The sequence below is a fragment of the Ceratina calcarata genome, unplaced genomic scaffold (genome assembly GCF_001652005.2).
Source record: "Ceratina calcarata isolate Rehan_Ccalc_2016 unplaced genomic scaffold, ASM165200v1 scaffold151.2, whole genome shotgun sequence".
Lineage (NCBI taxonomy): Eukaryota > Metazoa > Arthropoda > Insecta > Hymenoptera > Apidae > Ceratina > Ceratina calcarata.
In genome coordinates, this window is record NW_017136308.1 from 628,244 (window position 1) to 638,920 (window position 10,677).

At 37.9% G+C, this 10,677-nt stretch overlaps 4 protein-coding genes across 5 annotated transcripts in view; all 4 read right to left on the bottom strand.

The window, feature by feature from the left end:
* Positions 1–14: 14 nt before the first annotated feature.
* sing (MARVEL domain-containing protein sing) lies at positions 15–2,448 on the bottom strand. The gene is made up of 4 exons (XM_018036378.2): positions 779–2,448; positions 520–702; positions 301–441; positions 15–229 (listed from the first exon to the last, which is right to left on the bottom strand). The coding sequence occupies exons 1-4, from the start codon at positions 929–931 to the stop codon at positions 152–154; spliced, it is 555 nt and encodes a 184-aa protein (XP_017891867.1). The 5' UTR covers positions 932–2,448; the 3' UTR covers positions 15–151.
* A 101-nt stretch (positions 2,449–2,549) lies between these two features.
* LOC108632063 (uncharacterized) lies at positions 2,550–4,700 on the bottom strand. Of its 2 annotated transcripts, none has more exons than XM_018036362.2 (5): positions 4,598–4,700; positions 3,403–3,542; positions 2,896–3,081; positions 2,705–2,821; positions 2,550–2,629 (listed from the first exon to the last, which is right to left on the bottom strand). In XM_018036362.2, exons 2-5 carry the CDS (start codon positions 3,517–3,519, stop codon positions 2,555–2,557), a joined length of 495 nt encoding a protein of 164 aa, XP_017891851.1. In that variant the 5' UTR covers positions 3,520–3,542; positions 4,598–4,700; the 3' UTR covers positions 2,550–2,554. The 2 variants fall into 2 exon arrangements, with proteins under 2 accessions (XP_017891851.1, XP_026675172.1); XM_026819371.1 differs by lacking the exon at positions 4,598–4,700 and adding an exon at positions 4,262–4,581.
* Positions 4,701–5,546: 846 nt separating this feature from the next.
* Positions 5,547–10,677, bottom strand: part of LOC108632216 (proteolipid protein 2) — an 11,445-nt gene continuing 6,314 nt past the window's right edge. Inside the window, exons 2-4 of the mRNA XM_018036648.2 lie at positions 6,930–7,097; positions 6,740–6,853; positions 5,547–6,569 (exon numbers count right to left, since the gene is read on the bottom strand). Of these exons, the coding sequence (XP_017892137.1) occupies positions 6,486–6,569; positions 6,740–6,853; positions 6,930–7,097 (366 nt within the window). The 3' untranslated portion in view covers positions 5,547–6,485. The remainder of the gene's footprint in view (positions 6,570–6,739; positions 6,854–6,929; positions 7,098–10,677) is intronic.
* LOC108632214 (WD repeat-containing protein 63) lies at positions 7,298–10,671 on the bottom strand. The gene has a single exon (XM_018036647.2). It carries the CDS (start codon positions 10,256–10,258, stop codon positions 7,367–7,369), a length of 2,892 nt encoding a protein of 963 aa, XP_017892136.2. The 5' UTR covers positions 10,259–10,671; the 3' UTR covers positions 7,298–7,366.

Here is a 10,677-nt window from a genome sequence, read left to right on the forward strand (position 1 = left end):
GTATTATGTATGTAAATAAACGTTTTCGTTAAATATATCAAAGTTTGGAATGCTATATTATGTACATGTATACATACTGAAGATTAAAGGCACTTATAAATAACTTCACTTCCGCTTCTCCCGAATTGTGCTCCCCTTCACCTTGTAGAATTCATCTTCCGGTCTTATAGTGCGTGTAAGAAAAATACGTGTCAGCTGCGTGTATCACTCCTACGAAGCCGCTCATCATCTACAATTGTCACTCCGTACTCAGAAATATATCACAAAAATATGAACGTACAAATAAATAATTGTTCATACGTATGCGGCTGTCATTGCAGGATAAACATCGAACCCGGGCCTGATGTAATATTCTGGTAGAAGAAATATCTTAGTCGAAAATGCCAAATAGGAAGCTGAACTTAAATACAAAAAGGAAGCGAGAGCGTTGAACATTATTTCCTAAAGAAAAGTAAAAAATTGATTTAAACCGATCAATCTATAATATCATTAAATAATAGTGTGCAAATAATTACATACAAAGAGTGAAGATCTAATTAATCTGTACGATTTTTCGGACACAACGTAACAGGCGAGTAACACCCCCGACGTTAAAAAGCAAGCGGAAGACGTGGTCAGAGACCCTTCGAAAGCTGATCCAATCGTGGTACTGTATCTCAAGCCATAATTAATTAACAAACTCTGTATCAATCCACTGATAATCTAAAGGGACGTCTAATTGATTATAATACTCCGCTTATTATACATATACTAACTCGCTTTGTGTCGTCGAGCTTACCGTTTCGCATAGTTTCAAGATACCAGGCATGGTTTTCAGGAATTCCACATGTATGCACGTGCAGCACCTGCAGAAACAACATCCGACGCCTCCGGCGGAGTGCGTACCTGCGGAAGACATCCTGATCACCGGTCCTGTTCCGTTTCTACCCATAATGCGACTTTAGTTAGTTGATTGCAATCAACAAGCAACGCGACCGTGCGCAGAGAGTTCGTTTGCACGGTTTGAAAGAACTCTTCCCAGTACAAACGTTAGGACACGTGATTGATAGGCTCATTAAGCTGTCTCCGCGTACACTCAGACTCTTGATGCGATCGGCCTAATTGGTTAAACGACGATTAATTCGCATTGGAACGAGAGACCGAGGATCAAAACTGAGATTGCCGATGGTTGACCGACGAACGAATTGACAAGCGGGGAAAGGAGAACCGCGTTCGCGAGCGACAGTTTCCAACAAACTGAGGGTGCTTTCTCGGTTGATGAAGAACTCGTTTAAATGTCGTTGCACCCCCTGCGTCGCATCCGACGTCTATTTCTGGCACGCGCCTCGCCAAAACGCGTAGCCGAGCCAGATGTACGGTCGGGACACGGGAAAAAGAAAAAAAAATATTAAATGTACGATTGTGCATCGCAAAAAAAAGGAGCTATGCAGAAAAAAAATGTTCTTTGTTTATTCACGCATATTTAGTCGCACGCATAATGTAATTGAATTGTCGTTATGTGTCAGACTACCGCAGTATCCTGTTCTCTCCGTTCGTGCAACTTCATCGAAACGTTTCTCGTATATGTACATAGGCTACGTGCAGATCCACGTCCTGTCAATGGTCGTGCGAAAGTATCGTTTTTGTCGACGTTATACTTAAATTTTTCTGAGTCATAATTACGTCAGTCGTACGTTGATGTGCATGCATAAAGGAAGAGAACAAGGCTTTCTTTTAGGAAGGAGTCGTTCGTGCTTGAATCATTCGACCTCGTAGTCATTACAGATATGTTTTTGTACAGTTTTATTACATTGTTATAAATCGTAAAATATAAATATTACAAGTATATAAGTACAATAAATATATATGTTTTTCTGAATTTGATGAATACATCTCAATGTGCGACGTGTTTTTAGGAACCGTATGAAACACCAAATATTTAAGTTTTAGTTCAGACTCATTGTTTTGTACGGGCCAGTAACGAGATTGTAAACATAAATTGCTTATCGCGGTGACCACGAATAAGTATCGGTATGAAGCAAATGTAATAAAGTAGCCGAGAAATCTCGATATGAGGTTTCTTAAAGCACAACCATAATATGTCGTTCTATTACTACTTTTATTAAAGAAAATATGCATGTCAGCTTTGTTGTGCCCTCCACTTCCACTCTTAAAAAATTTTACCAGTAGTCTGTAATGATAATTTATTACAAATTTCTAATAATAATAATTGATAATAAAATAGTGTATTATATTGTAGCGATAAACTGAATGTAAATAAATTGAAGAATTCATTAAATGCGTTAGAAGGTAGCAGTCTTTGTCTCGTTACTTATTGTACGATTCCCATAAGCGATATACAAAGATTGTATATTTATACAATTCTAAAATGAAATCTCTTTAATTTGGCAAATTATGGTATAGATATATAAAATACGATAGACATTTATCAAACGGCAAACTTCTGTATAAAAAGAGACGTTCCGAATAAGGCTCGAGTTTTATAAAAGTTTTAATAGCATTCAAAAATTTATGAAGGCCTCAAAATTTGGTAGCAGAAGACACGATAATGTTTTTAAAATCCTTTATACGTGCGAACAGCAATTATTGTACTAAACAGATATAATGCCGCATTTACCAAACCGCAAATCTGAAAGAAATAACAATAAGCGTAAAATTACTAAATTACATATCTAATGATAAAGAAGATGTCATCGAAACTTACTGCTGCGCCCAATAATAATCCATATTCACTGTAACCTTTGTAATCAGACAAACGTATCATGTACGTTAATGCTGCAGATAAATACAATCCAAAAGCTATAGAGTGATAGAGAACTTCCTAAAAAAGAAAGGTGTAAACCGTTTTAGCATACCTTAGCATGTCTGATGTACTATTGAAACACGAACACTTACGTGCATGGTTTTCGCCATAATTGAGGACGTCGAAAGAGAAATTAAACAACTCATGAGCAAGAGGAAAGTACCGATCATAAACGTCGTTGTTATTAATAGAAAAAACATTTCTGTGGTGAAGAAGTTGTACCTTGAGTGATTCGTAATGTGATCGGCGGCTATCCCCACGCACACTGCACCTAATGCCTAAAATACATATAGAAAATAATGTTTACAAAACTGAAAGAATTATGACAATGAATACCTTAATTAATAAACGCATTATACACCGATTAAGGCTACGATCAGGGTGGCACCAAGATCGCTAAAAATCGCTCAATTTTTTTCAAATGCATTGAAAATCACGTACGTGGTCTCAGCACGACTGATTTGTTGGAATTTGAATATGCAAATGAATAATATTATTAAAACACGTGATACGTTTTTTTGAATTAATTGCTGAACTTTAATACTGATAATAAAACCTCATTATAGAACATTTCTTTTGTTATACATCTGTTAACTTACCACTTGCACCAATTTAAGTATGCCGCTCCATGTTTTTAGATAACCGGAGTTAATTATTATCGCGGTGGAACTACTCGTCACCGTTTGATGAGTCCTGATGGTTACCGAATGTGACATAGTTGTTTCCTTCGTTGCCGATTCTAAAAATTAAAAGCAGCACGCGACAACGTGAGCGTCTCTTGCAAAACCGACTCCAGCACGCTGCCGCCTCGCTAACATAAGAGAAACAGGGCCAAGGCTAAAATTTTAAGGTGTGACCTACATTTCAGTGAACGAATGATTCTCCCTTTCTTAAGACTCAAGAATAAACGACCAATCCCGTGTTTCGTTTGCGCCAGAAAAAATTTAGAAATGTTCTTCTACGCTAATTTCATTCTTAAATTTTTCGAGTTACGCTGAGGCATTCGCCAAGGAACGAATAAAAATAGAACACTTAATTTCAACACGCGGTAGTGATGCTAGAAGGAGTATTTTGATTGTAAGAGAAATAGATGCTTTCGCTTTCGTTTCCCGCATCTAAACGCATCCCCAAAAGCTCTGGCGGATCAATAACAGACCGTAAAAATTACTCTCCCTTTCATAGGTCAACGAAATACGGAACAAAATAGTAGCAAAATCAACGTAGAACACAATTAATTAAAAATTTGTTTGATAAGAAAAGTGTTGCGTTTTATATCTTTCATATTACGGATATTCCGGAAATAGTATCAGTATCTGTAAACAGTTATGGCAGTATAACATGATGTCATCAATTATTTTTAAATAAAAACTCATCTACAGAACAAACCGATAGAGTTACCACAAAATTATATAAAATTCTTCTGAACTTTCTTTCGTAATAATATCTATGCGTGCTTACCTCGTAATTTTTTATATTTCTAGGTAAAAAATTATAACGAAACTGAACTAACTTTAACAATTCTTTGCTTTGCGTAAATTCGCAACAGTCGATAGATTTTATAATATCGGAATGATTTCATGCACCGCAGGAAGCACTCTTCAAATAAGATTAAGATAAAAATAATTCCGACGTAAGGTCAACCGTGTATTTTCGTTTCACACGTTATCAGTATAGAAACGCTAACCGGATATTATATATTATTATTGAACCTTGGATAATTTGCCACACGTTTCGCGGTTCACGATTCACTAAATGTAGGCGGTTTGTAGAATATGCACAATGCTTGTAACTGACCTTAAAAAGATAGTGGTCACACCTCGAGCTTCTGAGATTGACTGAAATGCACGCTTGCGTTCCCGACGCGCTACCACGAGTGACGTCATTCATGATATCATGGTTCACATTCATGGAGAACGAACGTAGACACGCGCAAGAACATAATACGTGTATTACGCTTTTTAATTCATAAGCAAGGTTGATAAAAATTCTGGAAATTCTATCTTGATAAATCGTCTTATCGTAATTCTTTTGTCGTTTTTTAAGAGGCAAGGACAGTCACGTTGTTTTCGAGATTTCGCAAATAGGTGTTTGTTTCACTTCTTTTCTTACAGCAGTACTATTTTCTATAGACACTCTCACTAATCTTCGATATATATGTATAGATATTATTGCATATAAACGGTTAAGAGCAAAACTGAACACGCAATTTGGAACAACCTGCGTTTTTTGAGGATTAGTGTAAAAGATAACTTTTTAATATGAATTCAACCTGATAAGAATACTGTAGAAACATATGAAGAAAATTGGAATATCGCATTTTGAACATTTATATTCATTAAATACATGTTGACAATTTCATTGGAATTGGTTATCGCTGATATAATCAAGTAAAAATCGTGACAAGCGCATTTTTAATCACGTTATGCTTCAATATCTGTCATTTGTTTCGACACCGATCGATTTCAAGAAAAACAGAAGTCACTTACAATTAGTCTAATTTAAAAAAAGTATTTACCTTTAAATTACATGTGTTCAATTGTACAATATCGAAGAGTTGAAATAGAATTTAACATCGGTGCAAGTGTAGAAGTATAATTTTATTTTATATTTCATTTCAAGTATGTTAAATTGTTGAGGTCCTCTTTGGAAATCGGCTTACAGGATAACTTGAACAATTGTTGTTCGATCGACTTCGAAGTTTAATGTCTCAGTGGAATGTATACATGTAAATATAGGGAAGACAATATTGAAAACGAACATATATTTCAATGGTAATGTGTACAGAAAAAGTACAATGTATTCAAAAATATTCATTCACCCGTAATAACAAATTGTTTTTACATCGATGAATGCAAATTGCATAAGTGTTCTCTATGAGTGAAAGAAAATAAAAAATAAAAGTAAAACAATGTACTCCATTCACTTTGTGCAAATATATTACCTATATAAAATAGATATATATATATATATATAATATTTGTATATGTATAGATGTGTTATAACTAATGCGTGTATACATATGTATAAATAAAAAACGCGGTAGTGCGAGAAATGTACGGTTAGAAAAGAAAACTGGACGGGAAAGTATCGGAAAATGTACGTATGATTAACAACCGAAATAGTGAATAAATTTTGTAAAATTTGGAAGATCTATGTTTAATATGAATTTTATTGACGCCATATAGGCATGATTTTATTCTTTTTCTTGATAATGCAACCGTTTGTACAATGAAAAATACAGGAGCGCAGCGAGAAGAAACTCAACAAAACTTTAATTGTCTATTAACACCTTCAGAATCATTGGTACTTTCTTCGGCACAGTAACCCGTCCTAGGCCGGCGTCAAATTCTGTTCTGCTTTTATGCTTGAACGTGATCTCATAGAAAAACCGTAGTCGCAGACTGCCGCTGATACACGATCGCGCGATCCCGAATGAGAAGAAGAATGCGACTGAATCGCGCGGTCGGCTGATCAGTCAACTAACATTTAAGGCACAGGGATTGATTATAGAGTCTCTCGTTAAGCTACGACACATTATCGGGCAGGGCCAAGGTTGGACTAGCTTCGACCCATTCCTCTACAACCTTGCACTGGTCATAGAATAATTGAAACCCAAGTGTGGTAGCTTTATCGTAGGTGGTCTTCAGGTACCTAATGTCTCTTGATGTACCTTCGCTCATCTTCACTGCGAGTTGCCACTTCGCCATTCAACAAACAAGAAATACGCTCCAGCAGCATACATGATCGTATTGAAGATCCCGAATACCTGTGGAATGTCAAAATTTTTACGGTTACTTTATTGTCGCGTCTGATGGTGATTTAACGCGCTCGTTAAGAAACGAAAACTGGTTTTACGGCTTTACCAGGATCGTAAAACTCGTGCCCCACATTCTCTTTTCCTTAACGCGCAATAAGCTAGAATATAATAGGGCTTACCCCTGCGGCAATATTCCTCGAGCTAGACGTATGATGTACTACGCTCCAGACGGATAATTGCGCTATGAAGGCGATCATGTAAAGTACGGCGAATATTGACGTGTTTACGAGTTCCTGTAAATTGATCATGTCTTATAGATATCGAATAGAATGATAATAATAAGGAATTGTACTTTAATTAAGTGTTTACCGTCATAATCCAGTTGATAGGTAACTTAAGCGATTCTCGGATCGATAGCACGTAAATGAAACACCATAACAATGTGGCAATGAAAGCCGTTACGGAAACGAAGAGAAACCAATCGGTTGCACCTGCGTAGGCTGGAGATGCGCATGCCATAGCTATTATACCAATGCCCTGAAACAAAAATAAAATACCACGCATTTAATTGAATCTCTTTACTTAAGTATTAATTTCACATTGTATTTTAAGAATACCTTTCTAAAGAAAAATGTAATTTTTATATAGATCATTTAAAACAGTTTCCATAGTCTCGTAAATGTTTGATCAATTCATTATCGAATTCTATTTAGAGAAGCATAAAAGTCTCAATCGAATGATTTCAATTTACAAGTTTATTTGCTTTTTCTTTATACATCTAATGTACATATAATCTATTACTGCCATTATTTATCTACGCAATCGGAAACAATTAAATTTGCTATCTCTTCGTTAAATCTACGTTTCAATTCAGTAAATCTCTGCATGTAATCGTCGGTTGATTTTTCCAGTTTTATGGCTTTCTCGAATTTCGCAACTTCTACCTTCGATTCGAGAATTTGTAAAAATTCTGCGGACAGTTCATTTAAAAAGTACGCATCTCGGTGCGCAATCTTTTCCCGAACTTTCTCTAATTTCGCTTCTCGTTCTGCATTCAACACGACCAGAGGAAGCCTCTTTGCTTCAAGCACGGAAGGAATTAATTTCTTCTTATTTAAAAGATCTTCTTTCATCCTATCAAATTGTTTCGATTTCCACGCGATATCTTTTGGGATCGGTGCGTCACGCGCCCTTTTCTCTATTTCCAGCCGTAGACGCGCTTCTTGCTCCCGGCGCAGCCTTTCCCTCGCCTCTTCCGCTTCTCGTTTACGTTCCGCGTCACGCCTAGCTGATCTTTTTGCTATCACGGCGGGATCGTTAGCGAGAAAATCATTTTGCCAAACGGTGAAAACTTTTTTCCTTCGCAGCTCACGCCACGCGTACTCCTCGAACCAATCCATCCTCTCCAGCGCGTCGTTGCAGCTAACAATCTCGGGCTCCTTGAGCACACGAAATAATCCACCGCGATCACCCACTCCAAACATTTTCGCACTACCGAATACAGAAGACTCTAGCAGAATCAAGTGCGTAATCGAGTTCGTCGATACGACTTGTAAAAGTACTGGCTTATTCGATTCGTTCTTTATATCCCACACTTCAAGGCTACCGTCTTGGCTACCCAGCAGAAATACTCCGGGTTCATTGGCCCAGCAACAAGTCGTGTATTTTGAACAAGTTTTCCTCCAAAACAAAGGAGAATCCATGTAATTATCGCTCCAAATAGCAAACACTTGTCCACCGACTGTCAACAGAATGTTCTGAAGATGCGGGGACCGTGTGATCTCCGTAACGGGACCATCGTGCGCATACGAGCAATACAAAGTGTCGCATTCAATGATCTCTGCTGATTTCTCCTCGAGCTCTTGCTCCTTCCATGAACACTTTATCAATCCTTCCGCACAGCCAATCCATAAACTCTTCAAGTAATCTTCCTCTTTCAGATCAAATTTATTCACGTCCCGTGAACTCGAATTCTGTTCGCGTAAAACACTAATAGATGGAAGGCACACACACAACGGACTGAAGTTCACCGATTTTTCATTTGAAATTCGAATCACTAAACGAAGAGTAGGTTGAAGTAGTTCGTGAGAATCTTCATCGTCAGGACGAAGGTCCCAAATATATACGGTGCCGTCTTTGGAAACAGTTAGAAATTGCACTGTAGAAGAAATTGATGGTTTTGTTAACTTTCCATTTGGCTCCACTCTGTACTTGGCTGGTATCCATTGAATTTTTCGAACAGACGAACGATGTGATCCGTGTTTGTCAGACACGACGATTGGTCGAAACATTGGCAAGTTGTTTTGTAACGATACTCCAAGTTTTGTATTTCTGTCTGTGCACAGATGATCGTGGATGTTCCAAATAACAATTTGACCGGTCGAACAGCCTCCTAACACCAGACTGTCATTGCGTGGTGAAAAACTGACGGAGTAGATTTCTCTGTGATCTTGAAGTGCCAATAGCGGTCGAAGAGGATCATTTAAATTCCAAATAAGCACTCTAGTCTGAAACTCGCCTTCCCTCGCGCAGCCATTTTTCCAAGTCCGATACGAAATCGCTATGTACTCAGTTAATGCATTGTGTACGCTTACATCCGATACAGCTTTATCGACCGTGAGATTTAAATTAATAACCGAAAGCTGTTCGCAAAACATAGGCGTCGAGGAAAAAGTTTTCACTTCACGAACATCTTGAGATAAATTTTGTACGTCATCTACATGCAGATTAACGGCTGCATTATATTTAATCGTATCTATCATTTCCGGTAAACCATCATCTAAAAATAATTCCAAGGGCGTTCTTTCTCTGGTTTCTTCGTCAGTTTCTTTACTCTCACAAGTGTGTTTATCTAGCGATCCACCGTTCCCTTCCGCTTCTTCTTGCAATTGTTCTTCTTCCTCAGGATCTTCGAGGTCCTCAGCAGGTGCTTCGTTCAAAGTGTCCTTGTACACGTATTGCGTCCATGCGTTTCGAGGATAACTGATATGCGTCTGAACAGCGGTTTCTCGAGACTGTAAGTGAGTCTGAATAGATTTACTGATGCACTTTCTCTCAATATTTTCAAATTTTTCATCTGCGTTTACGAGCTGCACACAGCTGTCTCTCGTGTCATTCGCATTTCTATCAGTTAGTACCTGACAGGAGCCTAATATTTTCCCAGGGACTACAATTTCAATCTCAAAAAAATCCCTCGTATTTTTCACAAACGTTTCATCCACTTCTATATCGCTACCTAACGACTTCCAAGATTTACTGGTTTTTATCACTTTGCTAATAACTCTGTTCAAAATGGAATTAGTAATATTTTTATTCGTTTGTCGAACAAAGTGTTTCGCTTTTTCAGTGAGGCAGATCACGAAATCGTCAGAAATTAACTGATCGGAAGAATAACCCAGCAGGAATGTATCGGATTTATAAATTTCGATTTCTTCTTGAAAAGGCGCTAGAGGCGAATCCGGTATCTTGGCAAACCTCACAATAACGTCCCGGGGAACGAACGCCCACGGGTATTCCAGGAACACGTGTTCGCCGACCAAACAACCCAGTTCTCGTTGCGTTTTACGATCGAGCTTTAAGTGTTCCACATTTTCGATATTTTCGTCGACCAACGTCCACCCGTGCGGACTCTTAACCCGTTTTCTTGGCATCCCGTTCACCTCTGCTACTACTGAACTACCGTTCAGTAGCCATATCATGGTTGGTTAAACATTTCAAGTATCGATCAAACTTTCCTATATCCTGGAAACCGAATATTCCCACCCACGGTATTTGAGAAACTTTGAATAAAAGTTTAGTCCATGATCTATATTATTCACATTCTTAACATATGTAATATTTCTGCACGCTAAAGATGCTATACGCAAATGTCCGTAGACCATTCATCGCGAAGGGAAATTTGTCACCTGTTGCAGGTACACTTAAAACAGCATGCATAGTGTTATCCAATGTTTAAATATATGTACACATGTAGATATAGTATCTAACAGTAGAGATACGACCACATGAAAGGGTGAACGGGCGCGAAAGTGCGAAGGATTGGAACGCAATGTAGCGAAGGAAGAATTTCACTTTCACCGTTTGAAAACGTAGTCGACCGCGATAAGCGGTACAGCTA